Raw genomic sequence first — 17370 nt, 5'->3', positions numbered from 1 at the left:
GTTGGCCTTTGCTGGCGTTTGTTGGCATTTGTTGGTGTTTGGTGGTGTTTGTTGGTGTTTGCTACTGTTTGTTGGCATTTGTTGGTGTTCATTGCTCTTTGTTGGCCTTTGCTGGCATTTGGTGGTGTTTGTTGGTGTTTGGTGGTGTTTGTTGGCATTTGCTGGCATTTGTTGGCATTTGTTGGTGTTTGGTGGTGTTTGTTGGTATGGGCTGCCGTTTGTTGGTATTTGTTGGTATTTGTTGCTCTTCGTTGGCCTTTACTGGCATTTGGTGGTGGTTGTTGGCATTTGCTGACATTGGTGGTGTTTGCTGGCATTTGTTTGCATTTGTTGGTGTTTGGTGGTGTTGGTTGGTATTGGATGCCGTTTGTTGGTATTTGTTGGTATTTGTTGCTCTTCGTTGGCCTTTACTGGCATTTGGTGGTGGTTGTTGGCATTTGCTGGCATTTGTTGGTGTTTGGTGGTGTTTATTGGTATTTGTTGGTGTTTCTTGCTCTTTGTTGGTATTTGCTGGTGTTTGATGGTGTTTGGTGGTGTTTGTCGGTATTTGCTGGCGTTTGTTGGCATTTGTTGGTGTTTGGTGGTGTTTGGTGGTATTTGTTGGTGTTTGATGGTGTTTTTTGGTATTTATTTGGCATTAGTTGTTTTTTTTGCTCGTTGTTGGCTCTCACAGTGAACTCTCTCACAAGCCAGAGTAAAAGAGAGAGACAGAGAGGAACAGAGAACGAGCAAGATTGAGAAAGAGAGAGGCAGGAAAATGAAAGATAGACACACAGAGAGAGAGAGAGAGAGAGCATAAAGATATCTGGCTCTTCCATTTGACTCAGTATGTCTTCATGTTCATGATATAAGCTGGATCATTTCTGAGTCCAGTTTGTGGTTGGGCAGATTTTCAGTGCAAGAGCAGTGTGGAGGACTGACCTTGAACCAGTAATGACTCTACAAGAAACAAACTTGAACAAACTCAGCCGCAGTGAGGCCCACAGCGCGCCTCGCTGAGTAAATCATATACACTCTATATGGGTTTTATTTCTCATTATGAGATTGTAAGAACTGCATTGTAGTGTGTTCACAAAATGTTCAGCATGTTAAATTTACAGTGATTGTTTCCTAGTGTTTATTTTCTGGGTTATTTTGCAAGGACTCTTATTTTGAAGGCGTGTTAGCCTGTTTCTGGGTTCTCGTAGAGGAACGTAGCTAATCTAAGAGCGAGCTCTGTGTGTGAGGCCTGGCTGTGGCCAAATACTTCAAATAAAGCACAACAACTTCTGCGAGAAAATGTCGTCTTCAACAGCGTAGAACGCTGACAATGGTTCTATATAGAACCATGAACACTCAATGAACCATTTGCATCATGAAAGTGTTCTTCAGGTGGATGGAGAAGATGCTGTAAATGGTTCTATATAGAACGTTTTCGAAAATGGTTCTATGTGGCACCAAAAAGGGTGCTTTTATTGAGACAAGCTTTGTAACATTAGGAGAACCCTTTTTAGTGCCTTCTTCAACGGCGTAGAACGCTACAGTATTCAGCTTAGAACAGTGGTATCTAACCCTGGACCTGGAGAGCTGCACTTTTAAAAAGATGGTTCTTCAAGGGTTCTTTAGTAAAGACAATGGTTCTATATAGAACCATGAGTACTCAAAGAACCCTTTGCATGATTAAAGCGTTCTTCAAGTTGATGGAGAATGTGCTGTAGATGGTTCTATATAGGACATTTTTAAAAAGGGTTCTGCATGTCACCAAAAAGGGTTCTTCTATTGATACAAGCTTTGTAACATTAGAAGAACCCTTTTAGTGCCTTCTTCAACAGCATTTAGTGCACTATTCAGCTTAGAGTGGTGGTCTTCAACTCTGGACCTGGAGAGCTACACTCTTAAAAAGATGGTTCTTCAAGGGTTCTTTATTAAAGACAATGGCTCTATATAGAACCAAGAACACTCAAAGAATCATTTGCATGTTTAAAGGTTCTTCAGATTGATGGAGAATGTGCTGTAGATGGTTCTATATAGGACATTTTTACAAAGGATTCTGCCTGTCACCAAAAAGGGTTCTTCTATTGAGACAAGCTTCGTAACATTAGGAGAACCCTTTTTGGTGTCTCCTTCAATGGCATAGAACGCTACAGTGTTCAGCTTAGAGCGGTGGTCTTCAACCCTGGACCTGGAGAGCTACACTCTTAAAAAGATGGTTCTTCAAGGCTTCTTTAGTAAAGATAATGGTTCTATATAGAACCATAGAACCATGAACACTCAAAGAGCATGCCTAAAGGGTTCTTTGCATTGGAAGCGTGAAAAAATAATAATAATAATAAATTAATATACAGCCATACGCTGCTAACATGCTGTCATTAAAGGCCACAGTACTGTTTCCATTATTCAGTGTTGTGGCCTTAAATTAGCTGAGGAAGGCAGACTGACTTATTTAGGACTCGAAGATTAGGACTATTGACTTGAGACTCGCCTTCACTGACTCGGGACTTGAATCGAGATTCGACTATCTTGACTTGGGACTTGACTCGGGCTTTGCGTGTGGAGACTTGAGACTTACCTGTTACTTGCAACTTAGTGACTTGTTCCCACCTCTGTTTAAAACCGACTTGAGGCAGTGAAAGGAGTAAAACTTAAGCAGGAGGAAATGCAGGTAAACTCTCTTAAAAGAGGGAGGCGGCTGTGAGAACCAGACCTGAGCATTTGCTACTTTTCCAAAGCACTCTGACCCGACTGTGCACTCAAACACAGCTGGCTGAGGTGTATCAGGCTGCGCTGCGTCTGCGAACAGAGCGCATAGTAAACAGTGTTGTTTTGGCCGTCGGTGTTGTGATGTTTAACGATCAGACTGTCAAACAGTTTTGCGCCCACACTTACTCGAGTAAACACATCTGGACGTCCATATTACGTGGGATTATCGTCTGAAAAACGGACACACACAAGTACACACAGATGCGCAAACATCTGCAACTGTAAACCTTCTAATGATGAGAGGAGCCTGCAGGCTCGGGGTGTATTATATCTGATTATATCAGCCCTGTTTAAAGTGTTTCTCCATTAGTGTTGCTGACAGGTGACACTGTGTGAGCACTGATATGTGGGTTTATTCCCATGAGCCTTTACAGTATGTGTTCGGGAACACCCCCCCCCCACACCCTCCCCCCCCCGTTCTCCATTTGGAGTGGGAATTCAGGTACAATTTTAAAAAATGAATTTCTTTCATCCCAAAACTAAATAATCTTAATATGTCCATTAACATCATCTATTATCATATATGCAGAAATGAGAGCTTAATTCCAAACATAGTTTACAGTCACTGGTGTTGTATGAATATGGTGTAACACCAGTGACGTTCTGGTTAAAACTGATGATTCTGTAAATTGGCTGACTCGTTGGCTGATCAGCTGACCTTGTGTAACTATTTAAAATCAGTAATAAAAATGATATTTATGGCATTATTTTGACAAACATTTAGTTACCCAGCCATTAAAGCACAAAACACCGGTGACACACAGAAGTTTTGTGCTGCCTGATAAATAAAATTATTAATAAATTAATGAAATATAGTGAGTGAGTGTGACTCGCCTTCTCATGCCTTGAGATGCTTCCTCTCTGATGAGCCTCGACCCAAAGAAGCAGTTTAATAGAGCTGAAAATACTGTGTTAAAATGTAAAATAAGAGTCCTGATAACAGCAGTGACCAAAATCTCTGTGACAAATGAATTTTTAAAATAAAATACATATTTTTAAATGTAGTATAACGTTAATGATATAAAAAGTAAACATGAATCTGTTTTATACAAATTCCTATGTTAAACCCTTAAAAAAAATGTTTTATATTAAAAATGGTTTCTCAAATGTTGAAAATTGGTTTTGTGATGAGCTGTTTTACAGATGCAGAGCGACGATGAAACATGATAAAAAAAGAAAAATCAGAGAATCATAAGAGAAAAGTGTTATTTAATCTTAGATCAACTGTGTAAATGTACATACCCACAGTATACAGTACCTATAAGTACCTTTACATATATATATATATATATATATATATATATATATATATATATCGCTGTTGTTGGAAGAAACCCCGTATCTCCATTTTTGCTGTTTTTCGGTTTTTGACATAATTTGAAAATACCTGTTACCCTTTACATTGTATATAAATTTCATGATGAATGGACCAAAAGAAATGAAGTAAAATGACTGTTCCACTAACTCTGGTTCCATTGACTTGCATTAAAATTAAAGTAGGTTTTTTCCTTCTCCTGTAAAGTTACCATTTTGGAGGTTTTCTTCCGACAACAACGATATATAACTTGCCTCATATGTTTAAGTACCTATATTTAACCTCAGGATCATAAAGAACATAAAAAAATGAAACATGGAGCTTTTCTGAAAGAAAAAACATTTATAAAGTCAGAAGCAGTTTATTGGTTCTGCAGGTTAGAACAATTTAACTCTTGACTCTCAATTTCATACAAAGTCAGGAGCATTTTTGTCCTGAAAATATACAAAAACAAACACACACACACACACACACACACACACACACACACACACACACGCACACACACACACACACACCCCTGCCCTGAGCTGAAGTGTGTGTGGAGGGTGGAATTTCATCACTGGTGTTGAAGTCACTGTAGTCTCTGCTGTGTGAGTGTCTCTGAGGGAGAAGCTGGACTAATAAAACAGTGTTGATGAAACCGCTGACCCTGACCCCGAACACACAGGGTGAGAGGGCAGACTCATTCAGAGGACGAACAAGGAGGTTGTTGGAGCGCAAGAGAGAGGTGTGTGTGGACAGTGGTACTAAAAACCAGTCGTGTTCTGAAGTTTCTCATTAGGCTGAATGAATAACCGACTCTAAATGTAGGTATTGTGATATAAACTGAGTCTGTTCTACAGTTTCTCATTAGGCTGAATGAATAACTTACTCTAAATGTAGGTATTGTGATATAAACTGAGTCTGTTCTACAGTTTCTCATTAGGTTGAATGAATAACTGACTCTAAATGTAGGTATTGTGATATAAACTGAGTCTGTTCTACAGTTTCTCATTAGGCTGAATGAATAACTGACTCTAAATGTAGGTATTGTGATATAAACTGAGTCTGTTCTACAGTTTCTCATTAGGCTGAATGAATAACCGGCTCTAAATGTAGGTATTGTGATATAAACTGAGTCTGTTCTACAGTTTCTCATTAGGCTGAACGAATAACCGGCTCTAAATGTAGGTATTGTGATATAAACTGAGTCTGTTCTACAGTTTCTCATTAGGTTGAATGAATAACTGACTCTAAATGTAGGTATTGTGATATAAACTGAGTCTGTTCTACAGTTTCTCATTAGGCTGAATGAATAACTGACTCTAAATGTAGGTATTGTGATATAAACTGAGTCTGTTCTACAGTTTCTCATTAGGCTGAATGAATAACTGACTCTAAATGTAGGTATTGTGATATAAACTGAGTCTGTTCTACAGTTTCTCATTAGGCTGAATGAATAACTGACTCTAAATGTAGGTATTGTGATATAAACTGAGTCTGTTCTACAGTTTCTCATTAGAGAGAGCGAAAAAGAGAGAGAGATAGAGCGCATTAGGACCATTTGGAGTGAGAGCAGACTTTTGATATGAGCCGTGCTCAGTGGGAAATTTCCTCTCTGCCTCGTTCAGAGTAAATCAAAGGACGAGTTTATGCTCTTAAAGGAAACTTTCACAGCAGGTTTCTTAGTTCTATAACTTCACACCTTTGTTCCAGTGTCTGATTGTAATTTACTCCACTGCCTTTTCAAAAAATCTGGGAATTGTGTTTTTATTTGCCCACCAAGCTCAGCAAAGAAAGCCAGGCCTACAGCTGGATCTGAGGTTTCACCTCTGTTTTCGTTGTCCACTGTCCATCAGAGTGTTGCAAGAACATTATTACAGAAGATCAGACCGAGATGTGCTCCTTAATGAACTGAGTGAGGCGTCAAGTAAACCCTTAAAAGCTACTTAAACATACATTTGCATAGGCTTAACATACACAGAACAGATGAAAAAGCCAAGTATATTGCAAAGAAGCCTGGATAGAGAGATAGAAGAATAAAGGACAGCAGTGATGGCTTGAAAAAATATACAAGGATAATAAAAATGTATCAAAAATACAAGCTACTAATATGCGGTGCAGTTGAATGCATTGCTCGCAACTTAACTTTTTGAATTGCTTTATATAACTATGAAGTTGCATGGAAGTGATTTTGCATGCAACTCACAACCTGCAACTGGGTCATCCTCCATTTGGAGTGGGACACCATGTCACAAAGGTTGCAGGGCTTAAAAAGATGCTTAAAATATTAGACACAGCTCCAAAAGTCAGCATGTACATTTACACAGCTGACCTAAGATTAAGTAACACTTTTTTCTTATGATTCTCTGATTTTTCTTTTTTTATCCTGTTTTATAATCGCTCTGCATCTGTAAAACAGCTCATCACAAAACCAATTTTCAACATTTGAGAAGTCATTTTTAATATAAAACAATATTTTTAGGTGTAACTTATATAAAACAGATTCATGTTTACTTTTTATACCATTAACATTATACTAGTTTAAAAAAATATGTATTTTATTTAAAAAAATCATTTGTCACAGGGATTTTGGTCACTGCTGTTATCAGGACTCTTATTTTACATTTTAACACAGTATTTTCAGCTCTATTAAACTGCTTCTTTGGGTCGAGGCTCATCAGAGAGGAAGCATCTCAAGGCATGAGAAGGCGAGTCACACGCTCACTATATTTCATTAATTTATTAATAATTCTGTTTATCAGGCAACACAAAACTTCTATATGTCACCGGTGTTTTGTGTTTTAATGGCTGGATAACTAAAATTTTGTCAAAATAATGCCAAATATAATTTTATTACTGATTTTAAATAGTTACACAAGGTCATCTGATCAGCCAACGAGTCAGCCAATTTACAAAAATTCTCAGTTTTAACCAGAATGTCACTGGAGTGACCGTCACTGGTGTTACACCATATTCATACAACACCAGTGACTGTAAACTATGTTTGGAATTAAGCTCTCCTACTTGCATATATGATAATAGATGTTAATGGACATATTAATATTATTTAGTTTTGGGACGAAAGAAACTGATATTTTTAAAAACGTATCCGCCTGAATTCCCACTCCAAAAGGAGAACGACCCAATTATTCGCATGAAAGCTTCATGGTGTAGAGCGAGCATTAGTTCACAAAGTTGCAGGAACCCCAGCTGCTGGTGTTGTCACATGACAGCAATGGAAAAATTGGCAAAAATGGGAAAAAAAACTAAAAAGTGTGGTGTTTTTATGTTTTTTTGTGTGTTCACTTTCTTTCCACTACCTCAGCCCTGCACTTTCCTCTCTGCCTGTCTTGCTTTTGCATTCAGCCTTGTTATAGCGCTCTTAACTGCAGACATACATCAAGGCAACAGCAGCGCTTATTCCTTTTCCAGGCCCCAAGAACAAGGCAGGTGCCTCGCCATTGGTCACAGAGCTGCCATGGCGATGATTTGGCAGCGTCGGATTGGCCGAGTGGTTTTGCTGTCTGTAGCCAGTGATGAGGTGTTGACCTTGGCCTCCTGGTAACGCTTTGGAATAGCAGGGCTAGCTATGCTAATACATGACACATGAGCCGACTGAAGCCATGTGAGATCTGATTCAACCCAGTGAACAGTAAAACCACCCACCAGAGAGAGAGAGAGAGAGAGAGGGAGAGAAAGAGGGGGATTGAAGAGTTTTAAACAAGGCCTTACCCACACGAACAATACAAGGAAGCCATTGTGTTTAGTGGAGACCCTCCTCTCTCTGCTAAGCTGATCTCCTCCTCACTTGGCCCAGCCCTTCTGAAGAAAAGGGAATCTCAGACATTGCAGATTTTGACCCGTAGTTGAGAGAAATGTGTGTTATGGAATGAGGCATAAGTCAGAAATATAACAGGTGCAGCTTTGGAAAAGTGCTGGTCAGGTCATTACATATTTATGGATTTCCATCTTAGTCCTGCAGACCCCAAAATCTGCTCATATTTTTCGGTTTTTCTCTCAAAGGGTAATCAAAGTTTCTGCATTGTTCAATTGTTGAGATGTAAGCAAACCTGTCGGAGTGGTTTTCTGTGAAATGGTTCATTGCGGAGTAAAGGCCGGCGCAGAACTGGTTTTCTAATCCTGCTGACACAAGCTTTCATCCCGCTCCCACCCGCAGGCCTGTATAGCTGGTTTCCATCTGTACTAACCACAAAGAAAATGACTGCCGTAGATCAGACTTGCCTTTAGTTGGCTTTATTGTTGTGTATTCTCCTCTCTTGAGAGCACTTTCCACAGCTGTGGCCACCAGACTGTCTGAAGGATCTGCCATTTCTGTAGCCTGCAAGACTGTGATTCATGCATTTCATGCATTACTATTTTATTTTGTCTATTCATTAATTTTGCGGATTTTCTCAACATGCATGTGATCTCCCACCCAAGATATTGTCCCGCAGGCCTTTATTGCAGCAAAATTTCCAGCTCTGATTTCTTCACAGTGGTGGTGATGGGAACCAGATGTCGCAACACAAATATAGACATTTTATTTACTATCCAACACCACTAGTGAACCTAAACAAGTCTTCTGAGCTTTTATATGTAATGTTGATGATGATAAAAAGCGATAAATCTGAAAAAATATGTTTTCTTTGCAAACTCTTTTGGCTCTGAAAGGTCAAAAACTACTTAAAAATTATATAATTATTATTATTAATAATTGTTATTATATAATTATTAATTATCATAAAACAGATTTCTTTGCGGACTGTATTGCTTTAAAACATCCTTCTTGTACTTTCTGCCATGAATGGATTCAAAAAATGGCAAAACCGTATCTCAAATCACTGTAAACCTATGTATCAAACCTATGTATCAATGCTGGTGACATCCCGTAAAAATTTAAATAACGCATGGCCACAACTTAGTAAGGCATGGGAATGAGATCCTAATGTGTGGCCACGACTTAGTAAGATGTGGGAACACAATCATGCCTTGCTAAGTCGTGGCCATGCTTTAGAATCTCATTCCCACACTTTACTATGTCATGGCCAGGACTTAATTGTCTCGTTCCCACGCCTTACTAAGTTGTGGCCATGCATTATTTTTGTTTATACAGGAAGTCACCAGCTGTATCCAGTATCAGGCCCAAAGCAATGCATTCCTAACCATATTGTGTAATAAACGTCTGGAACTTTTAGAGGCATTGAATGTTTCGGACGTCTGGTTCCTATCACCACCACTGTAAACAAATCTGCCTCAACAAGCTTCTCTAGACTAGAACATTTCATACCAAACTGCTCTGAATGACTTTGTTTATGTGTTCAGTGCAAACTGGTTGAATTGTTCTTAGGGTTATGGTTAACTTAAGTACATTTTGGCCGCCAAAAAAGCTCACTCACTTGAATTTGTTTTTATTACAATGGGAAAAGCTGGATTAAACAATACCCGCCTAGCAAATAAGTCCTGGCCCAGATCCGGAGTGATTCCGCCAGTTTTTCTGGCCCAGATCTGGCTGCTGGATCCGGCCCAGAATCAACATTGCTCACCAGGCCTTAAGTGGCCCAGATGCCTGCAGCCGAATGTGAGCTGACTATAGGCCATAACTGAGCCAGAACTTGCAGAGACACCGTCATTTCCCCCGTGTCTTTCCCAGAAGACTGCCAACAGTGCCATAAATCAGCCAAAAGACAACCAGAACTAGGCCAGATGAACGTAAAGCTTAATATGTAGATTAAGCTTGTGTTAAAATACAAATAACATTCATAATAATTACCAAATAAATTGAAGTCTCTTTTAAATTTGCATGCCAAGAGTGAATTAGTGAATGCCATCTACAAAAATGTAGATTACGTATAAAAAAACTTTTAAAGCCACAAAATATGAGTGTTGACCACTAGAATCAACAACAAGCATCCAGTTTATTCCATCACTGCCGTTGACGGCAAAAGCTGGGGACATTGGGCCTCATTCACCAACCAGACAAAATGTCTTCTTAAAACCCACTTACGCAGTTTTTATGAAGATTCTGACATTCACCAGTGTTCTCTTATACTGGTTTTGTTCTTAGGTAAGAACAGAATCTACACACTTAAGAGCACAAAGGTGAGAACAGTTCTGCGCTTTAAGAACACATCATGAATCTGACGTAGACTTTTTTAGGACCTTTCTCAAGAACACATTTAAGAAAAGTCCTAGGAAGATATTGGTGAATGAGGCCCATTGAACTCTTAATGGAACATTTCGCTGACCGCTGCGGTACGCCAGCAGAATTTTCCGTTGCTGGTCCATTGAAAGCAGCGTTCATTCATTTTGCTGCTGTCTGTCTGCTGCCAGAATTTAAATGCAGCAAAAGAGTTTTCTCTTAAAAAATCTAGCCTATAAAAATCTTACAAATGATGAGAGAATATAATCACATAATGGGTCTCAAAACTGACCGCCGATGATACATGAACATTTACTGAGACTAGATTCATTTCTTGAAGGTTACACGTGCAGTCAATGAACAAAAGAAGACATTTTTACCACCACGTGCATCGGTGGTGCAGTGGTAGAGTTCTCGCCTGCCACGCGGGAGACCCGGGTCCGATTCCCGGCCAATGCAACCGCTCGCTGGTTTTTAGGGGCAGTCGAGGGCTGGAGGTTAGGGAACCAACCTTGTGACCGGAAGGTCGCCAGTTCGATCCCCTTGGCTGACAGTATGTGACTGAAGGGCAAGGCACCCAAACCCCAGCTGCTCCCCGGGCGCCGTGGATAGGGCTGCCCACCGCAAAAAAAAAAAAGTAGCTCAGCATCGCCTAAATGTTCTGCTTTCCAGTGAGCAGTGACGTCAGTCTGAAGTCTAATCTGAACATCAGTCCAATGCCATTAATATTTTTTAGTAATCTACAAACACCAATATGAATCTCATATCATTGTACATCCCGAGCATTCGTGTCCAGGAGCAGTTCATTTACGAGCTCCATAGCCAGCTAACGTTAGCCGTTCACTGTACATTCACTGTTCTCACATTTTGCGTGACGTCACACTGTATAATCGCCGCTGTTTTGAGGACCGGATCAGGTAGTGACTGCTCTGTGCGATGCCTTCGATTTGCTGTGCTTGTGAATGTTTCTGATTGTGAATGACACCAGCAAACTTACAGAATCACGTCTGTCGAAACACGACGTCGTTTTCCGACCCACGACATTCAGTCTGATATTTAACGTTTATGTTTCTCCATTCAAACGTCATTTAAATCTCCAGAAACAGAGAGTGAAGTTAGACCGGCTGTCTGCAGCTCCGTTAGGGGGACGATTGTTCATCTCTCGGCTGTTAACATCAGCTAAAGTGATCTAAAGGCCAGCATTGGTCACATCTGTGTTAATTAACTGGTGTTGTTACCCTCGTTTTCTCCTCTTTATGCAACACCATGGGATCCTTTACCCACCCTGACGTGAAGAGCCGGTGGGCTTCTGTGCTGTTAAATGCTTTGAGAGACTCTCCAGAATAGGGAGAGGGGCTGAGTATGAGATGAATATAAACATCAGGAAAACACAAATTTGGTATCTTTCCGCCAGTTTAAGTGGCACCAGGAGTTCAGGGGAAACTGTATAAGGATCACAGCCTGTTTTATCGACTTTGTCAAGCTGACGTTTGGTTCTCTTCCAGAGTAAGGTCATCTCTAGTTACGTTCATGTGGAGCAGTGAAACCAGAAATTCAGTCCCAAATATGGCAGCCACAACAGAAATATCACATGACTGAAACCCCAGGATACATTCCATTCCATTCAGAACCACATTACTCCAAGATTGTCCACAGTAGCCTGATTTTTGTTCCATCCTAATGAGGCAGCCATCTAGTGTGGCTATCAGGCTCTTCATGTCGTGATTCAGGTGTATTAGAGCAGCTTGAACACCAAACTGGGTGGTTCATGGTGTCTTCAGGACAGGAGAGCCCACTGATTTTAGCTGTTAAGGTTAGACTTGTCCTCTAGTCTTGGTGTGATCTTGATGCATGTTATGACTGGTTTCATAGAGAATTAGCTGAGGCTCAGTGTTATAATATATTCACCTGTTTAATTGGTGCTATAATTATTTGGACGTTAAATCAAATGCTGAGAAATAAGCTACATGGTTCTCAAAATGTATCAAGGAGAGAAAAAGAGTCTTGGAGAATCCTGAGAGATGTAGTTTTGATTTTGAGTTTTTTGTCTTCGTTGGAATTCAAATAAAATGTTCTTTTGTTCCTCGTGCACTGCTGCCCTGGGCTTTGTTCCCAGTAAAATTAGCTTTTGGAGCTTTGTCTCACTCAGACTGGCACGAGTTTGTGTGAAAGTCTTGTCCTGAAAATTGACTCTGTGTGAAATTCTTATCCTGAATGTCAATCCGCTGCCATGTGTTATTGTTGACTGATATCCAAGCGTATCCTGTGTACATTTGAATATCCAGACCTGTACTGTCCTTTTTAAATTGAGTCATACTAAATCAAACTGAATTGAACTGGGCTGAATTGAATTTGAATCAGTGAAAGTCTGAATTGCTGAATTGAACTCATGCTCCCGTTCCTCCTGTGTGTGTGCAGGCTCTGCGAGCGGTAACCTGCTCGCTCAGGAGGCGGTGAGGAAACAGCCCACTTTCCGTAAGCCAGTGGTGGTCAAGACCCCAGAACATCTCTCCAGTAAGAGTCAATCGCCTTCCTCATTCGCTCATAGATCCACTGACCTCAAACTATGTCTTTACAGCTTCATCACCAGCTTAGCTTTATGAATTCAAATGCACAAAGACTAACATCCATCATCAAATGCCAACAACCATTCTCCAACACCAACATGCACCAAAACAACTAACATTCTCCACCAAACATGACCATTCTCCACCAAACACCACCATTCTCCACCAAACTCCAACATTCTCTACCTAAACTTCAACATTCTCCACCAAACACGACCATTCTCCATCAAACTCCAACATTCTCCATCAAACTCCAACGTTCTCCACTAAACTCCAACATTTATTACCAAACACCACCGTTCTCCACCAAACACCACCATTCCCCACCTAAACTCCAACATTCTCCACCAAACTCCAACATTCTCCACCAAACACCAACATTCTCCACCAAACACCACCATTCTCCACCTAAACTCCAACATTCTCCACCAAACTCCAACATTCTCCACTCAAACTCCAACATTTATTACCGAACACCACCGTTCTCCACCAAACACCATCATTCTCCACTAAACTCCAACATTTATTACCGAACACCACCGTTCTCCACCAAACACCATCATTCTCCACTAAACTCCAACATTTATTACCGAACACCACCGTTCTCCACCAAACACCATCATTCTCCACTAAACTCCAACATTCTCCACTAAACTCCAACATTCTCCCCCAAACTCCAACATTCTCCACCAAACCCCATGGTGTTATTCATGTCTGTGTGTCTTTTGTTTAACTGTTAACCCCGATTTAAGTGTTGCTTGTAGTTATCATTTTAAATCTAAGGCCCAATCCCATTTCACCCCTCGCCCCTACCACTTAGCCCTACTCCTCAGTTTTGCGTGTTCACTCCTAGGGGTAGGGTGTCCCGATTCTTGTTGAGAAAGAGGGGGAGGGTGAAGTGTTGGGGCTACATGGCCCTCCAAACGGAGGTTTTTCAGAGACTCCAAACAGAGAGTTATGAGAAAAAAAGAAAAACTGGCAAGACGGCTGAACAAGAGACCAAAGAAACCCACAAACGTGAGAATTTTCGATATATATATTATGATAATCACTGTATTATCTTAGTGTTGTGTTGTTTTAATGTATTATGGTTGTTTTCTTCATAACAAGCATAAAACATTGCTCATAGTATGCTAATGTCTCAGTAGCTAGCTAGCTAAATTTCCTGTTCCACCTTAAATAGTCCAGCAGTTCTGACTCCTGAAGTGCCAGAATGTAACTGCTGCACCATTTAAGGTGGAACGGGAAAATTTTAAAGAGAAGCTGGTGAATATCTGACTTCAGTTTCATATCACTGAAGAATTAGGGGTGGGTGATAATAAATAATTGCCCCCCTCTTTGAAGGCATATGATGCCCTAAATGTAACTAAAGCCCAGCAGTGAGGAGCTGAACTTTACCCTCCTCTGCTGTCACTGCAGACTGGCAGGGTCGCCTACAGAGCAGCGCTAGTAGCTGTTAATGAAGTGATGCTCTTTTTATTTGAGGGTCCCATTTCAGAGGGAAGATTTCAACCACTACAACTTGTAACTTGGTTCCAAGGGGCAAGGAGACACTTGAAAACAAGCGGTAGGGGTAAAAATAAGAAATGGGATTGGGCCTATCACCAGTGCACACCCACAGACGAACTGTGCAAAACACAACACTGCTCCTCCCGACTGCAGATGGAGGTTCGCAGGTCATTTTGGTGGCGTTTTTCAGTTGATTTCTTGCATTTTTCTCCCTTATAAGCAACAACCTGACATTAAGTGGTGTCATATGCAAACAGGCTATTGTGGAATCACCTTGTGTAGGTCACAGTGAGAGTTATTGATCAGCTTGATTAGGAAAGGAACTGTTCACTTATCTACATCCTGTTACCCTATTCTGAGTGTCTTTCTTTATCTCTCCGTGTCTCAGGCTGCCTGAATTGCAGTCGTATCACAGCTCTCACCGATCGGCTCAGCTCTCTGGAGGCAAAGGTAACGTCTGTCTCACCTTGGCTGTTTTTACGTTATCACACCTTCTGGCATTCTGTTCTCACACACGTCAGATCAGCGGTTCCAACATGTTTCCTTCAGCACAACTTTCTTGATCAATGCTTGTTTTCTTCTCTCCCTCTCTTTTCCGCCATCTCTTCCTCTCCCTCGACCCCTTCCTCTCACCTGCTTTCTTTCTCTGGCTCCTGTCTGTTTCTTTCTCTTTCTTTTACCTCAGTTAAGATTAAATCAAGATATCTTTATTGATATGATTGTATTGACTGGTATTGAATAGTTTTTTGCTCAGTAATAAAAACACATTTAAATAATCTCTCATTTAAGCAAAAAGCAAATAAACAAATTCTAAAATAAAAATAAATAATAACAATAAAGCCCCGTTCGTTATTGTGCAAAGAGCCAAATAAGGAAAAACAAATGTAATGGAACCGGATTTATTTCAGTTATTTTGACAAGTCCTATTGGTCCATTCATTGTGAAATGTTGACACAATGTAAATGATAGAACAGAGAGCCCAACGAGTGTAAAACCCGACTTTGAGTTCTGTGCCATAATCTCCAATTACTTGTACAAACTTTGTGTGTGATGTATTTCTATCTTTCTCAGGTCCAGCTCCTCTCTTCTCCAGCCTCGCAAAGACTGTCCCAGTCTAAAGGTGGAGAAGAACCTGATTCCTCCTCCCTCATGGGGGCTCCACCTGCTCGAGGAGCTCCTGGAGCACAGGGCCCTGCAGGTACAGCTCACTCTCTTTCTGTCTCAGTGTACCGGTACTGTATACTGCACACTGCACCAGTGTATACTATTTACCGCACACTGTAACAGTACTGTATACTGCACACTGTACTGCGCGCTGTACCACTATATAGTGTATACTGTGCACTGTACCACTATATACTGTATACTCCATACTATACCAGTAAATACTGCACTGCACACTGTGAAAGTACTGTATGCTGCACACTGTACCAGTATATACTGTACACTGCACACTGTACCAGTATAAACTGTATACCAGACATTGTAACAGTACTGTATACTGCACACTGTACCAGTATATACTGTACACTGTACACTGCACACTGTTAACAGTACTGTGCACTGCACACTGTAACAATACTGTATACTGCACACTGTACCAGGACTTTATGCTATATATTGCACACTGTATCTGTATACTACATGCTGCACAAGTATATACCATATTCTACACACTGCACCAGTACTGTATACTACACACTACATACTATTATTGTACACTGCATAATGCACACTGTACCGGTATATACTGTATACAGCACACTGTACCAATCCAGCATACTGCACACTGTACCAATAAATACTTTATACTGCATACTACATCAGTACGGTGTACTGCACACTGTACCTGTACTATATACAGTGTACTGCACACTGTACCAATATACACTGTATACTACATACTATACCAGTATATACTGTACATTGCACGCTGCACCAATATACACTCTATACTACATACTGTACCAGTATAAATGTATATTACACACTGTACCCAATATACACTGTATACTACATACTGCACCAGTATATAGTGTACTACCAATATACACTCTATACTACATACTGTATCAGTATAAATGCATATTACACACTGTATACTACATACTGTACCAATATATACTGTGTACTGCATACTGTACCAATATACACTGTATACTGCATACTGTACCAGTATATACTGTATACTGCACACTGTACCAAAATACACTGTATACTACATACTGCAGTATAGAATGTACTAACATTATACACTGTATACTACATACTGTACCAGTATATACTGTATACTGCACACTGTACCAATGTACACTGTATACTACATACTGCAGTATATAGTGTACTAACATTATACACTGTATACCACATACTGTACCAGTATACTGTATACTGCACACTGTACTTGCTACTTGCACTGCTACTAGCTACTTTTGGGCAAAGTCAACCAGTCAGTGTGTAGTGGCTGTCTTCAATCATAGTTTGTACACTGCCTTTGTGGGATCGTAATAGTGCACTGCATGTTCTCCAGTAGGTTTTCATACAACACTTCCAAGTGGCAGATTCCCAAAGTAGTGAAATATCGCACTGTGTAGTGAACAGGGTGTAGTTTCACACATAGCCCTGCAGTTTTCTGCCTAGTGCTTTAACTTTGCTTGGACATGTGTAGTTTGCCTGAATAGACAGTATTTCTTTTCTGTCAGCCTCTCTCTCTCTCTCTCTCTCTCTCTCTCTCTCTCTCTCTCTCTCACCTCCCTCTGGTCTGGACCCAAGCCCGTGCTTGGCTACAGCCAAACTAGCATTTTTTTTGCCGTGTTTTCAGTTGGCCTTTTCATCACTGTATCCTTTTACAGCCAATTACATTCTCCCCTTCATTAGCCAATAGCTTTGCGGAGCTAATCCTATTGCTGGTGCCCATTGTGATGAGCCGGGAAACACACCCACAGGCCTGTTTATCTTTACACACAGATGCTGGGGGGTTTTGGGGGGGGCATGAGGAGAGAAGATTAGTAGAAATTGAAGCTGGGTTTGTGTGCATGTGTGGGTGGGTGGGCTGTTTCTGTTTGAGGAGATTGTTATAGTAGCACCGCACTCAGCGAAATAAGAACATCAAAACT

The 17370-nt window shown here is 40.6% G+C and overlaps 1 protein-coding gene across 2 annotated transcripts in view; it reads left to right on the top strand.

The window, feature by feature from the left end:
- emid1 (EMI domain containing 1) overlaps window positions 1-17370 on the top strand; it is a 162593-nt gene that overhangs the window by 92850 nt on the left and 52373 nt on the right. For both annotated transcript variants that reach the window (XM_036598627.1, XM_036598628.1), the window contains exons 4-6: window positions 12597-12692; window positions 14643-14704; window positions 15326-15452. In XM_036598627.1, coding sequence (XP_036454520.1) covers window positions 12597-12692; window positions 14643-14704; window positions 15326-15452 — 285 coding nt within the window. The remainder of the gene's footprint in view (window positions 1-12596; window positions 12693-14642; window positions 14705-15325; window positions 15453-17370) is intronic.

Source organism: Colossoma macropomum, unplaced genomic scaffold, assembly GCF_904425465.1.
Source record: "Colossoma macropomum unplaced genomic scaffold, Colossoma_macropomum, whole genome shotgun sequence".
NCBI classification, from domain to species: Eukaryota; Metazoa; Chordata; class Actinopteri; order Characiformes; family Serrasalmidae; genus Colossoma; species Colossoma macropomum.
The sequence above is the reverse complement of the archived record's forward strand: the minus strand, read 5'-3'. Positions and strand labels throughout refer to the sequence as shown.